General features: G+C 41.7%; 6 protein-coding genes across 6 annotated transcripts; 5 read left to right on the forward strand and 1 right to left on the reverse strand.

Moving 5' to 3' along the window:
* Positions 1-1,625: 1,625 nt before the first annotated feature.
* Positions 1,626-1,917, forward strand: MELLADRAFT_96273 (uncharacterized protein; the record flags this gene model as incomplete). Its single annotated transcript, XM_007407336.1, has 2 exons — positions 1,626-1,724; positions 1,804-1,917. 2 exons carry the CDS (start codon positions 1,626-1,628, stop codon positions 1,915-1,917), a joined length of 213 nt encoding a protein of 70 aa, XP_007407398.1.
* A 1,094-nt stretch (positions 1,918-3,011) lies between these two features.
* MELLADRAFT_104276 (uncharacterized protein) lies at positions 3,012-5,090 on the reverse strand (the record flags this gene model as incomplete). Its single annotated transcript, XM_007407622.1, has 6 exons — positions 3,012-3,541; positions 3,638-3,889; positions 4,342-4,551; positions 4,642-4,698; positions 4,802-4,849; positions 4,991-5,090. The coding sequence occupies 6 exons, from the start codon at positions 5,088-5,090 to the stop codon at positions 3,012-3,014; spliced, it is 1,197 nt and encodes a 398-aa protein (XP_007407684.1).
* A 1,272-nt stretch (positions 5,091-6,362) lies between these two features.
* Positions 6,363-9,283, forward strand: MELLADRAFT_104277 (uncharacterized protein; the record flags this gene model as incomplete). The annotated part of the gene is made up of 8 exons (XM_007407337.1): positions 6,363-6,420; positions 6,479-6,637; positions 7,178-7,232; positions 7,784-8,001; positions 8,071-8,184; positions 8,264-8,301; positions 8,376-8,498; positions 8,573-9,283. The coding sequence occupies 8 exons, from the start codon at positions 6,363-6,365 to the stop codon at positions 9,281-9,283; spliced, it is 1,476 nt and encodes a 491-aa protein (XP_007407399.1).
* A 1,157-nt stretch (positions 9,284-10,440) lies between these two features.
* MELLADRAFT_104278 (family 18 glycoside hydrolase) lies at positions 10,441-12,975 on the forward strand (the record flags this gene model as incomplete). The annotated part of the gene is made up of 12 exons (XM_007407338.1): positions 10,441-10,843; positions 10,955-11,077; positions 11,145-11,190; positions 11,276-11,385; positions 11,481-11,490; positions 11,572-11,635; positions 11,721-11,851; positions 11,927-11,946; positions 12,021-12,274; positions 12,368-12,538; positions 12,660-12,769; positions 12,849-12,975. 12 exons carry the CDS (start codon positions 10,441-10,443, stop codon positions 12,973-12,975), a joined length of 1,569 nt encoding a protein of 522 aa, XP_007407400.1.
* Positions 12,976-13,272: 297 nt separating this feature from the next.
* MELLADRAFT_104279 (uncharacterized protein) lies at positions 13,273-16,580 on the forward strand (the record flags this gene model as incomplete). The annotated part of the gene is made up of 9 exons (XM_007407339.1): positions 13,273-13,388; positions 13,859-13,880; positions 14,228-14,473; positions 14,563-14,955; positions 15,074-15,409; positions 15,466-15,618; positions 15,667-15,845; positions 15,934-16,120; positions 16,179-16,580. The coding sequence occupies 9 exons, from the start codon at positions 13,273-13,275 to the stop codon at positions 16,578-16,580; spliced, it is 2,034 nt and encodes a 677-aa protein (XP_007407401.1).
* A 531-nt stretch (positions 16,581-17,111) lies between these two features.
* On the forward strand, positions 17,112-18,098 carry MELLADRAFT_61251 (uncharacterized protein; the record flags this gene model as incomplete). The annotated part of the gene is made up of 5 exons (XM_007407340.1): positions 17,112-17,165; positions 17,234-17,617; positions 17,683-17,835; positions 17,918-17,937; positions 18,077-18,098. The coding sequence occupies 5 exons, from the start codon at positions 17,112-17,114 to the stop codon at positions 18,096-18,098; spliced, it is 633 nt and encodes a 210-aa protein (XP_007407402.1).
* Between the last annotated feature and the right edge of the window lie 233 nt (positions 18,099-18,331).

The raw sequence follows: 18,331 nt of genomic DNA on the forward strand, positions 1-18,331 counted from the left end.
CCAATGATTATGAATAGAGTGAGCCGGCACCGTCATAATCACAAAGATCAAATTGACTTCAACATACTACTTGGTCATCTCAGCTCATCTCATCATAGCCTTGGACGTGATGTCCAATTAATAGATCCAAGGCAATCTTAGAGGGCAAAGAAAGCCTTGGATTAATTCCTCAGACATGCAGTCCGGGGGAATGTATACCCGAGGATGCCTTGGATTTTACAATCTGAGGCATCTTTGCCAGCAGTGACCCTATAGAAGTTGTTCCTAGTTTGTGTCATTTAGATATTTATAGATCAAAGATGAACTTATCTTTGTACATGTTTGCCTATAGGGTACTTAGACTATACTTATCTTAATCTTAATAATTGGAAGGAAGAGAATTGTGTCATTTTTATACAGATAAAAGTTGAACTTATCTTTGCATATTTTTGACTATCAGATCAAGACCCATGCTTCAAGACTTTGTATGGGCACTGAAGGTCCATCCAATCAGTCCACTTTTCAAATTATGATCTAAGCATCATTTTGCAACAAAACCCAAAATCCCCCAAAAAATGTAAGCCTAGGAAGATATTCCCATTCCAGGACTGTAGATGAAAAAGGTTTTATTGCCCTGTCATAGCAAAGTATTCCCTGCAGCTCTGGGGAAGTCTGTGGGGGACTTTCCCAATGTGAACAATCTGTACCCTGTGTCAAGATGGCAAAGCACATCAGACAACACATACCTGTTCTCCTCCTGGGGTTTGATGTGGTATTTGGGTCTTTATTTCTGGAGCTTACTGTAGAGGTGGACCTTACTCACAACATATTTAGAACTCTAATATTAGCCCTTGAATGTGGCTCAAACTACCCCATGCTCTTTTACAATTGATCATTCACTATGAATAAGATTTGACCAAGAGAAACTCAACAGGGAGGTAGCCCATTGCTGGTGATTGTTATCACATTTCTGTACACGAGTATGAGTATTCCTACAACAAGCCCGCCAGGCTCCAGGACTTTACTGGAGAAATTTGTCCTCTGGTATCAGAAGAAAAAGAGACTCCAAGGAGCCCCATCCATCTCAAACTATGGGATTTTATCTATGTCTGGCGTCAAGGTTGGGTTCAAGGCTTTGAGACTGAGTAGCATCAACACACAAACCAAACCGCAGAGAAAAACGGCCTACAGTGCGGTGTGGTACGGTCTAGACACCGTAGGCTGCGGTCTGACCCGCTACGGTCAAACCGTACCGTAGTCTGGGAATCCTCAGATAATTAGGGGGGTTACCGTACCGCCGTCTCCGTATTCTGGCTGTATCACCACCGTAGTTTGGAGTTCAGTACGGTCACTCCGGTTTCTTCAGCCTCAAGCTTTGGAATACCAAGATGGTAAGATTTCAACGACTGTGTGCTATTTTGGTACTATCTTAGACAATTAAGAAAGCTGAAGAAAGCTTTGGGTGAGATTGTTGGAATTAATCAAGTATGTTGATCATATCTTTAGTCTTGAGATTCATTATTCTCTTCTTGAATCCCAACTCACAATCTATTATTCTTTTTCTATTAGATTCACAAGAAAAAACCTCTCAAGGTTAAAAACTTTGGTATCTGGTTGCGATATGATTCTCGATCTGGGGCCACAACATGTACAAGGAATCCCGTGAGATGTCTCGAGCCGATGCTGTTCACGCTTGCTACCAGGACATGGCTTCTCGACACTGTGCTCGATTCTGTTTGATTCAGGTGAAGCAAACCTCGAATTGATTATCATCATGATCAAGTTTATAATTCACTCATTTTACAATTCTCTTTTTCTCCTTAGATCCTCCAAGTTGCTGAGATCAAAAAGACAGCAGATGTTTGCCGGCCTCACTTCAAGCAACTTTTGGTCCCCAAACTTTGTTTCCCTCTACCTTACCATTATACCAAGTTCTGAAGCGATCAACTACGAGATTAATTACTCATCATTGTGTCCAACTCAGTGCATGGATTTGATCCTATGTATAATCTAGCCAACGCTAGAGGTTCAAAATTCACACACCTCATCTCGTCTGGTTGTCTTGTTCACTTCTTTGCCTGTGTGCTTGACTCATTAATCGATCCACTGTTATACCTCTTTACCGAATTTGACTATGCAAGACGTTTACAGATCTCCAAGTACGCTTAGGCTTAACTCAAAAATTTAATGACTTGTCTCCATCACATTGGTCGCTTCATATTCTCATAATCGAGCTGCCTATCAAGCTAGTACTGCTTGCCTCGTCAAATTACCACTTGACACCTGTAAGATGATTTGAGACATTCCGATATATGCCTTGTAAGCTCGCATTCGACCTTTAATTCGTGCTCCTAAGTGTGAGTGCAACATTTCTTGATGAAGTCCGGTCAATCTCTTTGCCAAAGCTCTGTGAGATGACATCTATCTTCCAGTCTTGGATGAGCATCGGTGGTGATGTTTTTTCTTCTCTCAAGGCATGCGCGAAGTGGTGTAATTCTTTTTTTCGCTGCTCAACCGCTGTGTACTCGTAGTCTACGGTGACTACGGCCGCTACGGTACGGCTCACTACGGGGCAACCGTACCGTAGTACAAATATTGGCCAAGAATACCCTTGACTTCAATACGATGACGGTGAGGTTTTAAGGTTAGACCGTACCGTACCGTTGCCTGGACCGAAGTCCACTTCACTGCGGTACGGTTTGAGTGTTGGTAGCATTGGTGAAATCTTAGCAAAACGGATGTAACATCTTGAGGTGAGACATACCCATGTTCAAAATTTTCCAAAGGCTCTATCAATTCAAATTCAGCTGGTTATTCTTGATGATGTTTGGGGGGAGGTTTGTGATGATCACTAGAAGGATCTTGAACTTGTATACAAACTGATCAGGGATAAGATAGTTTGAGACATTGTATGCATCGGACTATGGATTAGATCAAGAGAGAGATGAGTTAGGGACAAAAGTTTTCTACAGTTCCTTCAAGCTTAAGTATCCACCTACAAACTTCATGTGTTGAAAGATTATAAACAATTGTTATCCCGTTGGTGTGACATATCTTAGAGAAGATGCTCTGCGAGGTATGCTATATGATCTTGACCAATTTGCTGCTAAGAATCTTAACCAGACACGAACGTGTCCATGTTCTTGAATCTGACTTGAAAAGACTTGATCGAAATCGACCCCGAGATATCTGCATAGATGTTGTGCAGCTTGAAATCTACTTAAGATACTTGTTTGTTGGCCTATTGTGGGATTATGAGCTGGACTATGTTGATATGAATGTATGTTTAATCGTGGAGATGTTGATCTTTGTTCACGAAGTGCCGTGGCTGCCGCAGTATAATCTGAACGTATACTTTCGATGAGGTCTTTTATCAATTGGGTCACTTCCCCTTCGACCTCAGTTTGTGATGAACTCAGCCACCATCCAGTGGGTAACTGATTAATTCTGCGAGCCAAAGTAATGCCGGGGTTCACATATTGGTTTGGTCCATATACTGAGCGAGACATGAAGTTTGTAAATAAAAACCGATCTAGCCTTTCCTTCAACTCGCCTTGGCCCTCTGTATGGAGAAGTTGTGTTGGAGAAAATCAACAAAGATAAAAAATATGAATTATCATGTCACAAATCAAACTGAAATAAAGGTGATAGACCTAACCATTGAGAAGTCGATCATAATCTTGGTAATAATCCGCCAACGGCCAGAGGTTCGCAGGAACAATCCTATCAGCCAGTTCATTAGATAATAAAACAGGTGTGTCTGCCAAACTCCCAAGCCAACCTCTGCTTCCAGCTCTCTGACATTCCAAGGCATGAAACTGTACAATAGTATTTAAAAATTCATCGTCGCGGTGTAAATTTCGAAACACCTCCCTGTCTACTTGAGTGAAATAACTCAAAAGTTGCATTTCTTGCCAAACCAATCTGCGTAATGGATCATCAGGTCGTAACGTCATGAAAAATTTACTTAGAACACTTGAAACGGAAACGCGCTTGAGAATATTTGTTTGTACATCCAGTGGGATTCTCTGCAACAGGCTACAGTCTGACCTGCGCAAATGCATACCCGCGCAACTGCATAACCCGTGATAATGCATAGAAAAAATCCTAAATTTTGATACTTTTTACTGCCAAATTTGACAATGGAATTGCATAACCCGTCAAAATGCATAGCGAAAGCCTTCCACCCAAGTTATGCATTTGCGCGGGTTAGACTGTAGCAAGTTCTGTGTCCTTTGCTTCGAGCGAAGTCTTCCTCTCTAGATGAAAGGTGTTGAAATATAGAGTCAGCATGTTTATGGGGCTTGTAGACTTCCTTCAGGTCTGGGTATGACGTTACCATCTTTGGAAAGAGAGACTGACCAGCGTTCAAATAGTTTACAGCCTGGTGCATGCTAAGTTCCCACGGTTTGTTCACCTCGTCATTTGTGGGTTGCATGGCGATCTTTATAAGCATGAGGAGAACATCTTCCGGGGTTGAATACTTCTCCTTGTCCCCAATTGGATCCGTACGGAGCGCATTGTGCTTCCGAATCTTATCGAATAGTGAAGTAGCAAGCGGTAAAAACACATCTACATTAATTAAGAGGTGAATTGTATGACAAGATAAAAAACAAGCTGTTAGGACCACGCATCAAAGCATGGAAACTCAAATTGACTTACTTTGGTTGTGCATCCACCTCGGCTCACGATATGAATCTGGTTTATTCCCATCCCAACCTAACCATAAAAAGGAAACATAAGTACTGAGCAAATTCGAAAAACGAGCCAAGAGGCTTCGAGAGACTCGGTTTGCAATGGTGGAACGAAGTCCACAACTGACGACATGTTACGATGCTTTCAGGATCGAGATGATCCAGTTTGCTGGTACCTGCGCAAAAATTTACAAAGGTTCAAAGAGATTAGTCTGAAATTCGGTTCGGTAAAAGAAGTATTTATTTTGCAAGAGTCTTTCATGTGGTGCAAAAACCATGATAAACAGATGAAGTTTTTTAATGTGAGCTCTACGCACGTCCCAGTTCCTCAAGAAGCGTTGCTGGAAGGCTGTGCGGAGCAACAGCATGCGACAAAGCGAGGAAGACCAGAGATAGTGAATGTCTGCTGAAAAGCATCATCGACTGCGTGTTGATGTGGAGCAAAAGTCTACTTCAGACTCTGAGCAGGGTTTAGGGGGACGATTTAGCTTTACGTCGAGTCTGAAATATATTTATGTTTCCATCCTAGCTCACATCTCCGTATTTGAAAGCTTTAGACCCACTAGCTGGTATCACAAAGCTATCGTTTGGTTTTGCATTCTACCACCTTTAACGCCGTACGATACACTGTTAGAAGCTACAATCCTGCACAAAACGTCAATTCAAACAGGTATGAAACATTAGGATAAACCTTACCACCCGTATAGACATTTAAGCCGCATTGATCACTTAGCCCGGATTTCCAGAAAGTGCATTCTAGGTGACCGCTTTTCTACTATGGTTCTTTATCATCTGCTTTACTTCGAAGATTTTGTATGATCTCTCTTTCTCTCTTACAAATCTATTATCTGATTTTTTGTATCATCCACATCTATTTATCAACGGTTTTTAGCTCTTCTCGTTGTCTTCCGACGTCTTAGCTAAATCTAAAAACTCTTAAAAATTTGTTTCCCGCCATTTTTCCCGTTTAGGGTTATAGGGATATTTGTACCTTAATTTTTTGTGACCTTGAGAATCTCAATACTATTACACATCCTCAATAATCACCATGAGGTACTGGCTTGTTGTTTCTGAATGAGCTTCAACTTCTGGAACCAACATGTGGGCTTTGAAACACAGAAGTACATATGAAAACCATCTACATAAGAGAAGCAACCCTGAAAGACATCAACATACAACAAGATTGAAAGGCAAATGTGTACAGGTAGCCGTCTACCAAAGCACAGGTCACAACTTTAGTTGGCAGTGGATACTAAACCATTTCTTTACACAATGAATGCATCCCAAAGGGAAGACATAGTGAAGGAAGCTGCTTCAATGACAAAATATAACTGATCTTGCGTAGTGATAGTAACAGTAGAAATCTTATAAGGGTAAGTTACACCCCGAGCTGCTACCAGCTGAACCCACCCCACTCAGGAGTAATATATGAAGCTTCAAGGCATAAGGCAATTGATGAGGACCAGAAGGTTCAAGACGAGATACTTGCTATGTATGACCATTGTTTTCTCCCTCGAAATTATTGGGTGCATATTTTTGACTACCTGAGCTTTTGTCTCTAGACTTGTCGGACCAGCTGCCATATCAGAGTGCGCAATCAGGTTCACGGTGGAGCTCTATATAGCGGGTGAATAGTTTTAAGACCTTGATATACTGTCACTTGAATATTTACTGTCATACTTTTTCGAGATGTCTCCTTTCAGGTCTGCAAAGGCAACGGAGATTTGGATGAAATCACAAACTAATTGTGTGAGCTGATTGAAACCCCACAAATACATTTCACCCCAATGCTCCTGAATTCACAGGGAAAACGTTGCAACGAAGATTTCAAAAAGGACGTGATGCAATTTTTGCACAGCAAGAGAGGAAGCGAGCCGTCAAACGAGGTAGTTCGATCCGCTGTGCTTCTACCAGAGCGGGCCGGCTTCGGAACTTTGCTGGAGGGTATCATGCTGCTGCAAGATGTAAGTTACAAACCCGCTCACCACAAGTGTATGTACAACTGAGCCAAAGTCCTTTTCGTCTTCCGCGGCTCAATGTGACAAAGATGAAGTTTACCAGCTAGTGATGTGAGGGAGCGTCGGCTCCGAGGCATAGGTTGATGTCAAGTTCAGAAAGCTTGTCCAATTCTGAGCAGCTTTTCTCGCGAAACTCGAGCAAATCGGCGCAAAACTTTGGCAAGCTTTGTGCAATCGGCAGTAGCTTAGATATTTATCAAAAGCAAGACTGATCACAAGAGCTGGATATTCGATTGCATGTGATTAAACTCAAGCAGCTCTTGCGGAACTCCTGATAGGCTGATGAGGAGAATTAAATTATATCTTGTAAATAGGAGATACACACATGATGGAAAAGGAATCGTGATAGGCATAGCATATCTCAAGTTCCTCCTTTGATTAACATATAAATATCCTCCATGACATATTCACTTAGGGGATAAGTACAAAGAACTTAGCCATTGATCGACTAAATCATCTTCCATCTCATTCTCACTCCCTTTGTAGTCTCAGTTCCGCAAGCCACATTGATTATCAACGTTGACTTACAACTGATTCTCATGTCAGTTTCTTCTTGTATTTTTCTTTGACACTGCCCGATATCGGGTTCAACTTTCCTCATCGTTTGATCGTCTCCCTTCAAGCAATTCCCCGTTCACACTCAAGCTAGTCGACCGTTTCATCCAACGATCACCTTTCATCATCTGCCACTTTTCACAAAAGTGCATCCAGCTATCTACTCAAACTCGTTACATTCACAAATTCCTGCCTTTCTTTGAAATTCTTTATACTTCGACAATATGATCACTTCTAACTATCCAGGTAGGTATAATTGCCTCACTTCTCACCTGCTCGTCATTCACATTTCTATCTACATACCACTTTTTATCACGCTTTAAATTATCTAGAACATCTTTTGTTGAACTTTCTTATAGTCTTCTTTCCGCTGTGCTCAGCTGTGCTGAGTTCTCTCAATTGTAGAAATCTAAATTTGACGTTCTGCTAATATCAAAACATTCTCCCACCTACTCATACAACAGACCTCATTCGTGCTCGCTCACCCCATCGACCCCCAACTGCGCAATCAACCTATCGCTCTCATTCACCCTTTAGGTCAAATTTGCCCTTGAGGTCGCACTCGCCCTTGAGGTCACATTCACCTCATCGATCACATTCACCGTATCCTCCTCACTCACCGCACCGATCACATTCTCCTTATCCTCCGCACTCTCCTCATCGGTCGCATTCACCTTACCCTGTTCATTCTCCTCATCGAGCTTCTATTGTGACCTTTGACCACCTTCCGCCTAGCTCCGGGACTCATCAAATGCGTGAGTTCGTTCAAAGATTTCATAAATATCCTATCTTGGATCATTCCAACTGACCACCTTACTTTGTAGCTGGCTTATATCATTCTGAGGCACCTCCGCCTGGCAATAGCTTTCTTGACGAACATTGGAACCCCAATGCTTACGATCACAACCTTTATGGCCCCTACTATCGCGCTGAAGATGGTAAGCGAATTTGCTCCTTGATAGAAGAATTGCGATCAAGCTATGAGCTGAAACTGATATGTACATTCCCACGACGTAGACTACTACGCAGCGTATGCAGACTTGCTGGAGTATGAGGTCAGTACCAAACTCATTTCGTGGCCAAAAACGTGGCTTGCACTCAATGACCACCAAATCTTTTACCTCCACAGGAAGCCCTGCGTTTTGCCGGTGATATCAGTGAAGCTGAGCGATCGAGACGTTGGCGTGACCGTTTAGCTTTTGAGGAGTTAGCAGAATCCGAACGCACGCGTCGATACGAGTTGATGGCTGAGGTGAGCAAATTTCCTCATGACGAGCAATTTATAAACCACAAAGCTGTCAGTTTCTTACAAACTCCAATTTTTAGGAAGAGCGCCTAAGACTCGGACTTATCGGAAAGGCTTGGTGGGCCAGACGCTACGGGTCTCGTCACCATGGAAGACACACGCCTACCATGCTTGGAAGCTGGCGTGATCACTATGGGAATCGTCTTCGACGTTGGACTGCGAATCGATTACCACTTTCTTCATCACTTGCTTCACGCTTTGAACGAATGTGGCATCATCCAGGAAGTGTCCTGGGTGCATCTGGCCATCGACGAAGGCGCTCAAGCATTGGGGCTCGACCGGAAGTGATGTTAAATGCAAGCCTTAATGCGAATCTTCAAGCATTAACCACTGAACAAGTCAGATTGACTGAACAATTGAGATCTGTTCGTGAAGAAGCTAGAATTCGTGAATTAGAATTAGAAAGAACCAGAAGAAGACTCGAAACTGAATTTGCGATAGAACAAGAACGTGAATTAGAAAGACAAAGAGCAGAAGCAGTTTACTTAGTTCAAAAAGCTAGACATGAACAACAAGAAAGAGAGATTTTAGAACGTAATCGAATTGAACAAGAAAGATATCGTGAAGAATTGATTAGATGGGAAAATGATAGAACAAGAGTTGAAGTAGAAAGAAAGAGATTAGAGAATGAACAATTAAGACAAGAAGTGGCAAGTAATATTCAATCAAGAGAACATGAACGTAGATTGAGACGTGAATTAGAGTTAGCTGGTAAAGGTTTACATTTTTAAAAATAGGGCTGTTTTCTTGAGTTCTAAGTTTCAGCTTTTATATATCTAAATTTTCTTGAAAAAAAAATGTTTCTATTAATTCTGAAATTGAAGGGTTTGTATGATATAAGTTGAAATATAGCACTGCGATGGCATAACACCCTCTTGCAAAATAAATGGTCTAATTTGATTTTGTCACGGATGGATCTATGTAGTTTTACATATGTGCGCTGATATGTTCAGCTTTTCCTTCCTCGATCCATTGACAAAGCTATGATTGATGAGGCTTCATCTGCTAAGAAGAGATAGGCCCTGAGAATTGCAGCATCCATGATCCGATGAGCTGATCTGAGGCATTGACAAAGGTCAACAAATTCCTTCAGATGCCCTTTCCATCGCAGCTGCGCTCCGAACACTCTTCGGATGGAGCTGACCCAAACCCATCGGCGCATGTTTTTAGGCATCCGGAAATTGTCTTGAGAGTAGGTTGCTTTCTTGATTTTTAGGGAATTCGGTTGATGATATGATCCCCGAGGAAGTATGCATGCAGCTTCGATTGTCTGCGTAACACAAGGAAGAAAACTTGATAAGATAACTACATACATCTTTTCACATGGTTGATGATCAACCTTAATAGTGAGTGAGTTGATTTATTTGGAAGACACCGAAGCCGACTGGACTTATAACAAGTCCCTCGCCCTCGGGAGAACCAACTCGGAAGAGGCGAGGTTATCGGGGTGTATCGATGAAAATCCATCTTCACCAAGAGATAAGAAATCGTAGTCAAAGGAATAAATTTCCGTTGTTAGAATACTTCAAATCGGTTCATTAGTGATCATTTGTGTTCACAAGAAACATGAGAAAAATTTAAATGAAGATCTCAGTAACTAACAACGATTGGATGAGTCTTAATATGTGATCACCTGGAAGAATTGACTTTTCAACAAAGATCATGAGAAACTTTTTGATAAATGCTAAACGCTTTCTTACAGTCTCTTCAACAAACTTTTCTTGCCCACCTTTTATTTCATTTCTTGAGATCCCCTCGCTTTTTCTCACACAAATAGAGTTTCTTACAAAACAAGGCAAGGGACAAGTGTGAAGTCTTCTCAGAGTCATAGCTAAACAAAAGTAGACATTAGTCTTCAAGAAGGAAGATAAGAGAAGATAAGGGAAAGATGAAAAAGATGAAAGTGATGAAAGTGATCAGCTTTTTATTCCAATTGAGCATCCCGAATCTACTTCTATCAAGTTTTTCAAAAGCAGAAGAAGTTCAAGAATCAACAAATATAGCAAACAATGAAATCTTAAGAATTGAAAACCCAACAAATCTAGCAAACAATGAAAACTTTCGATTTGAAAGTACAACCATAGTAACAACTGAGGTTGAGATCACATATACTTCGGATTCATCGGGTTTCAATCCAGATGAACCGTGTGATTGTGATTCGACTACTCAAACTTCTGTTTACGCAAGTGAATTCGAAAAGAAGTGTCCAGGGTCAAAACTTGGAACTAGGGTAGTTGGTTATTATGCTGCTTACAATGATGAACTACAATCAATTGCATCGATCCCATTTAGTAAGTTAGCTCATTATTCTTCTCCAAATTGTTGAAAAAATCTTCAAAAGATCTGAGATGATTTAATAAATTGATTGATATCTTTCACGATATACCTTGTAACTTTTCTAGAAAATTATACCGATCTCCTTTTCTTTACCGTTTCACCTTTGCAAAATGGTACTTTTGACTTTGATGGACCTAAATCAGTTTGGGCAAAGAAAGCAAAAGAATTTGTTAAAAGATCAAAAGAAAGTAAGTAGACTATCTTGAAGAATATTTATCTTATTTATCAGTTGATGACTGATTGGATCCCAAATAGATTGCGTTAGACCTATTTTGGGTACTGGTGGATGGAATGGTTCTAGGTGAGTACATCGAAGGAATCAGTAGATCATAGGATACTGAACTCAAAGCCTTTGATGCCACATTCTCGTTGCGGGTGAAATTTAGATTCTTTTCAAAATTATTATCTACTCCTGAGAAAAGAAAGGTTTATGCGGAAAACTTGATGAAGTTAATCGATGAATTCGGATTTGAAGGCTTTGATTTTTCTTGGATTTGTACGTCTTTTTACCAATCATGGAAAGGAGTTTAACTTCAGATAAATTTCAGTTCATCAACTGAATCCTCCATTGTTTGGAACTTCGTTCCATAGATCCTGGGAAGTGAGTTATTCTTGTTTGGTTTGAACTGCTTCGGATTTCCGATCTGAAGAATGCTTCTTTTGCTTATATTGGTTTGAGTAGACAAGGGGTAGGGTGTAATTCAATCTCACCCAATGATTTAACCAACTTTTCAGAATTTCTTGCTGTAAGTTCACATTGGTATGGATCATGATTAATTTCTTGGAGCTGATGTTGACCAAAAAATTACCACTTGTTATTGAATTGTTCAGCTAATAAAGACTGGAGGAAAACAACCTTGGATATCTATCTCAGGTTACATTGGTGGGATTGCTGGTCCGCCAGGAAAAGATGAAAAGACTATCATAGCGTACAAAAAAATCGTCGCTTCAGTGGATTATGTGTAAGCTCTGGATTCAAATTTTGATGTAAGACATCAGACACACTAACTTTCTCCTGTTGACTACATTAAACATAGAATCCTTATGACATATGATGGTGAGCTTTTACTGAAAATGTCTTGAGGTAATAGTCGTTGATCATTAATTGTCAATTGTGACGTTTCATCTTAGTGTATGGATCTTGGTCAGACACAACTGGCCCTTCTGCACCATTATATGATGAATGCAATGACGCGGATAATAAGTTTTCAGTGCAATCAGCTGTAAAGCTCTACCTTTCATTATCTTTCCAGCCTAAGCAGTTAATCATCAGTATTGCCAACTTTGGACACGGTTGGAAATTGAAAAGCAATGTAATTAAAGGTACCAAGTTTCCTAATGGGGCGACTTCATATATTTATCAAAAACATACTAAAGCTATAATTGTAAGTCTTTTGGAGGATTGTGTGAAGTCTCTTGCTATGTCTCTTGGTTTGGGAATCGCTTTTAAACTGAAAGATACATCTTGTTCTTTATAGCCTGGTGGACCATCTGATAGTAAACCAGGTGGCTTAGATATTTGTGGTAAACCAACAAATCATACTGGCACCTTTCAGATAAAAGAATTGTTAAAACTTGGGATGCTTTCTCGAGACTTGAGCCACGGTACCGGTGGATTTGATAGAGGGTTTGATCAATGCAGTGGAGTGGTGAGTACTTCTCATTCAATTATACTCATTTCTTTGCAAGTAAATCAAGCCGAAAGTTTGAAAGCTTTACCTATCAACTATTTGATATTTACTCTTAAGCTTACTATTGAATACAATTTAGCCTTATATTATCAGTAGAGCCAAGAAGATTTTGATTACTTATGATGATGTTGATAGTGTGAAATTGAAGATGAAATTTATCTTATCCTCAAAGCTTGGTGGTATTGCATTGTGAGTCAAAATTATGCGTATTACTTTTTCTCAAATGAATTAATTCAAGAAACTTTACTGATACTCGTGAAAACATCAGTTTTGACACCAACGGGGCAATTCCTGAGATGATAATTGCAGCAAAGGTGTTGGTGGAGAATTCCAATAATCCAATTGGAGTAGAAAATAAAACTTCCAATCCTTCTGTGAAGCATCTAAATACATGAATTCTTCTTTAATATTAATTTTTCCTAAAGTATTTGATCAACAAAGTTGACTTTTGATCTTGATTTCCTTGGTGGTGATTTTTCTTATACTTTTTACTTTTATTTCACTTGTTTGTTTGTATCAATTGATTTATTTAATTCTCATGCTCTATTTACTTTATATGGATATTTCTGGAATCATTTCTCAATTGCTATGAAGATTCAATGATCCAAAGGTTTTGAAAAATCTTGTTTGGAGGACACCTCAACAGTTTTTGCCACAAGCTCTACAAAATCTAAGATTGGATTTGGAAAAACATGATTGATCATCATCAAGGCCCATGTTCAATGAGTATCATATCTGCTCTATTGCTCAAGATTCATGAGCATCAGAAGTCCCAAAATGTCAAAGAATCCCTCAGGAAGAAAACAAGGTAAGATTTACCCTCAAACAGAAGAAACTTGATGTGTGTGGGAATATATACTCCAGCTTTTATAGGCCCAGTTAAATCAAGAACCACTGATCTGATAAGAGGAGGAAACATGAATTATGCATCAAGGCACAGAGCAGTCCAATATCACATTCTCAGAGATTATAGGGTTTCTATTGTAAGATGATTTTATAAAAGAAGTATGTATTGGGGAGTTTCAAGTCAAAGGTTTTTGTGTATTTTTACGCTACAACAACTTGCCTGTTGTTGTAAAATATGTGTAAATTTTTTAGAGCAGGACACCTAAAAAGGTGTCACAAATTAAAAATATGTTGGTTTACAACAATTTTTCTTATGAACAATTTGTCCAGATTTGTAAAAGAGGCACACAAAAAGCAAACTTGAATCCCCTATTGTGGAAGCTACGAGAGTATTTTTTGAAGCAAGGAATGATGGTTTCCCATTTTGTCTAGACATTTTGAGATATTGAGAGGTGTGAGTTTGGATTTTTTCATGTGACAGTAATTTAAGGGAGCACCAGAGGATCCGGGTTTCTGTCCTGAGAATCTGAGAATGAGAAAATTCTGAGACTCTGAGAATACAGCACCCCCACTATCAGCATACATAGTAGCATATTACACGTCCTGTAATATGCGTCAAAAACCCTTTGTTATGTTTTGACCAGTCATATTGCCAGCCTGTCACAACCTTTCAGACTACCCATATCTCCCTCGTATCTCTCTGTTTCATACACCCAAGATGGACGAACTCAATAACGACCTCAACAGCATAGTGTTTCACCAGGACCAAAGCGGACAACACAAATCTTTTCACAATCACAGATATCATGTTCACGAAACAATGGGCAACTCTCGACCACCCATCTGGACCTCGTCAAAAAGAACTCGGCAATCAGAAACTCGGCAATCAGAATGGTAGTCGCCACTCTAATCCACGAACGATACCAGTTCATTACCGAAGGATTCCTGCCAGAGCCAAAGGTTGGAGCCCTAGTTGGCATTCTGTGTCCAGAATGCCAAACCCCCCTCCGTTACCATGCGGCACTTGAAGACGCATGGCGGATCCATGTAAGTCACCAGTCTTAACAAAATTGGATTGATCGAGTTCGCGATCGATCTCACACTAACCATAACTGTGTTTTCACTATTCGGTCAAGTGCCCACGACGTCCAAGGAACGAACACAATTGGCGAACCTGGCAATGTGATCAGCTCAACCACGAACGTGCGCTGATCCACGCTGGTGCTTCTCGCCCAATCGTCTCTTCTACAGCCGATTGGGGACCCCGAATGTCGCCTGCAGGGGTGATTCTTCCACCAAAACCAACCAAAGAATCAAACAATCCACCGGTCAAAAGGAATGCGATCGAAGCACATCCATTTTTAGGTCGCCAATCTGAGTTCACTCCGTTCAATCAGCTCAACTCACTTGCAGGCCCACACCGAACTCAGAGAGGCTCTCACCCCTGTCTGCGACCTTCCCGTGGGCCAGCGGCACGTACCCACCGGACCAATGGGAACAAGGGTTGCCCATATCAATACTGTCAAGCGGTTAGTATGGTCTCAGTGTTGTATAGTTGCATTGACGATGTTGCTCACTGTGTATTTGTTGATCGTCTTATTCATTTACTGCTTTCTTCCGTTGCTTGATCGTATGTGTGTTTCCTAGTGCTGCCTTGAATACGGTCTGGGCCCATGCCCCAAACACGTTCGACCTGGCCCTCCAGTTCCTCGCCAAGCTGTAGCCACCAAATCTAATCAGTTGCTGCCTCCCGTGGAACCACAACCGAGCACGTCTACTGACCTTACTCCAGCGCCAGCACGGCCACGTCTACCACGGCCACACCAGTGGGCCCAATCTGCCAACTCACTTGGACGACGTCTGGACAGTTCAGTTGTCTCAAAAATCCAAATTAACCGAGCTGAACGATATGAAGCGGTTCAACGGGGTATAGCAAACCAGTACGGCGAAGCACAAGTCGTTGTGATTTACCTTTGGCTCAACGTGAGTCATATGTTCCAAGGTGTTTGAATACTTGCAAGCTTACTCCTTAAACCTAGGAATCCGAACCTAAGGTTATCTCAGCGCATTTGGCCAACTGGCCCAAGGCCAGCCTAGACGAATCACCCCTCCTCATGCAAGCATGCACCAAGGCACTTGGCCCTGGATGGAACCGTGCCCTTTGTTTCTGGGATGAAAAGATTGACACTTGGGTTTGTACCATGTCTCTTCCAACTTGATATGAGACCGAACTCTCAAAGTCTCAATTCCTCGCCCAAACACTCCAAACAGCACGAAACCATGGTGACATTTCCTCACCGATTCCCCGCCAGCAAAAAGGAGATAGTTGTCAGGTCGGCAAACGTGGACCCCCGAACGCTTGGTTTGCCAAAATCGAAAAGCAAGCAAGACGTACCCGCTTATTGGGGTGCCACGCAAAGTACGCAGCTTGAAGTGTTGTCAACCTCCACATCAACCCCGATTGAGACAAACGGCGGCCATATTCGAGACACCATTCTCGTCCGCAGCTGCTCTCCTGAGGCTCAACCGCCTCGCGCGGCGGAAGAATCTCCTGATGTGATTGTCGTCAACAGCAAATTTGCTAAATCCCCTAATATCACTCAGGTCAAACGCGAACGCGAACTCTCTGAACTACCGGAGTTTGACTACGGCACAGATAATGGTAAACGAAATGCTCAAAGAGATGACCACCTGGTGAGTGAACTTCAAGGGGCATTCCGGGGCGCGTCATTGATATCATTCATTCCTACAGTCACCGGAGGAGGACGAGTTGGCAGCGAGCCCTACTCCAACACCTATGAGCACGGATACAAACTCCCTGGACACAACGGCCACCTCGCTTGAAAAGACCAAGAAGAAAGGCTGGCCTTCCTCTTCTGTTCTGGTTTCACGACTTCTGGCGTGGTATAAGGACTCTCACAGTCGACCCCCCGCAGTGGCCTGGAAGGAGGAATTTGGCGATGAGTGGAAGTATGTGTCTTCCACTATGTATCGGTATAAGCTATGGATAAAAACGGTGGACTACCAGCGGTTCAAGGTTGATTACAGCGCAAAACCCCTTGCAAATGTAGGTGAAGCCCGAATTTTGTACCAGAAGGAGTTCAAAGAGGTTTGCAAAACCTGTCCGGAGGAGAACAATGAAGATGTTGATTAGGGTCAATTGATGACGAGCGTCGGTGTTGTATTATGTCTTTCAATGATTTCATTCACTACCGTTCAAAAATTTAATATAATCAGTGCAATAAATACATACACGCCATACCAGCGCGATTCTAACTGATTTTTGCCACACCTGAACCACACGGGTCATCAACACTACCTTGATGACAGTTCCTTTATTTTTGATTTTTCATCTCAAAACAATTACATTAAAGAAAGAACGATATGTTGCTCAGCAACAAAGACCCTGAGTTTCACATCCATCAAAGCCCCCCGGCGCAACCTGCGCTGACCCTTCATTCATCGCTGACTGGTATCTCAGCAAGGTTATATACCAGGATACTCAGACCCTTGATATCCAAGTACGTTTGCAATGTTGTACGTGGTCTTGAACCAGAGTGGAATCAAGGTCACTTGGCACAGATACGATATTACAGATACGATATTAGATGGTGGGCGCCAAATAGCTATATATAGGATAGCGTTTGGGCGTTAACATGCTAACATTCCTTCATCGCACGTCAGCATGCCTAAAAATCTTACGACAATTTTGAGCGCGGTCGTCACTGCCACCAGCGAGGTCGGTCTCTCATCTTGTCAAAGTAGTGCCAATTTGACTCACTTTAATGACTTCTCCTATCCTTGTAGGCCACTCGCTTGTTTCCAGGTGCCATTGCGTGGCATGCCACTGAATCCGACCTCGCTTTGAAACTCGTCGGGGAAAACGTTGTCAGCGAGCCGCTCCATACCCTTGGGTTTGCATTAGAGTACGATTTGCTCAACCGTGGTTCCACCTACCTCCTTACTGGGCCATTTGGTCAAGATCCAGACACCGGACGAGCTTTGATGAAGCACAGTCCACTGACCGAGAGTAAGCTCAGCAACCACACCCCTGATCCCAAAGAACTAGCTGGGAAAGCCTCAATCAGTGGCGTGGGCAAGGTGCTTGAAGCTGTGATGGATAACATCACCAATGCAGGAGGTGAATGGAATCTCACAGTCCAGGCTGAACATGAGTACTACGACCCCGAAGTGAGTACTGATAGTATATCTAGTCTTCTTTTTATTTACTGATCATTTTGTTGTCGCTCACACAGACCCAAAGGAAACTTGATTTTGTGATCACTTACCGCTTTGGTCATTTTACTCCCGATTTACCAGAGCTTGATGAAATTCAAGTAGGTTCCCTCATGTGGTTGCAAGGAAACATTGTGAACAAAGACAAACACTCAAAGCGTTTCATTGTTCAAGTAAGTTGACAGTTGTTTATGATTGGATTTTGATTTGGTGACTGACGTATATTTAAACGGGTACAACTCTTTTTGTCACCAGGTGCTACATCATTACGTGATGTGAGTTAAGATTCACAATGTGTTGCATGATAGATCTTGACCTTGTGATACCTAACCATCACTTTACACTCGTTTAAGTCAGCAGTTGCAAAGGTTATAACATCACGTGTGTTTCACTTGCGCACAAACTTGTGAACAGACGAACAGATGAACAGAAGTGATGAGTGTCCCACTGAGTGTGAGTGAGTGTTCAGCTAGTATTGAGCGAGGGAAATGCCCAAATGACTTTAGCTTCTCAACTTTTCAAATGAATTTAGGCATCTCAACTTTTCATCATGTACTTATGCTATCTATCTTAAGATTATGTTCAACACAGACAGTAGACTCATGCTCCTGTTTGAACGATTGGATCTTTGCATGCAATTGAGACACATGAGTCGTATGATTTGAATGT

This window comes from Melampsora larici-populina, assembly GCF_000204055.1.
Source record: "Melampsora larici-populina 98AG31 unplaced genomic scaffold MELLAscaffold_9, whole genome shotgun sequence".
NCBI classification, from domain to species: Eukaryota; Fungi; Basidiomycota; class Pucciniomycetes; order Pucciniales; family Melampsoraceae; genus Melampsora; species Melampsora laricis-populina.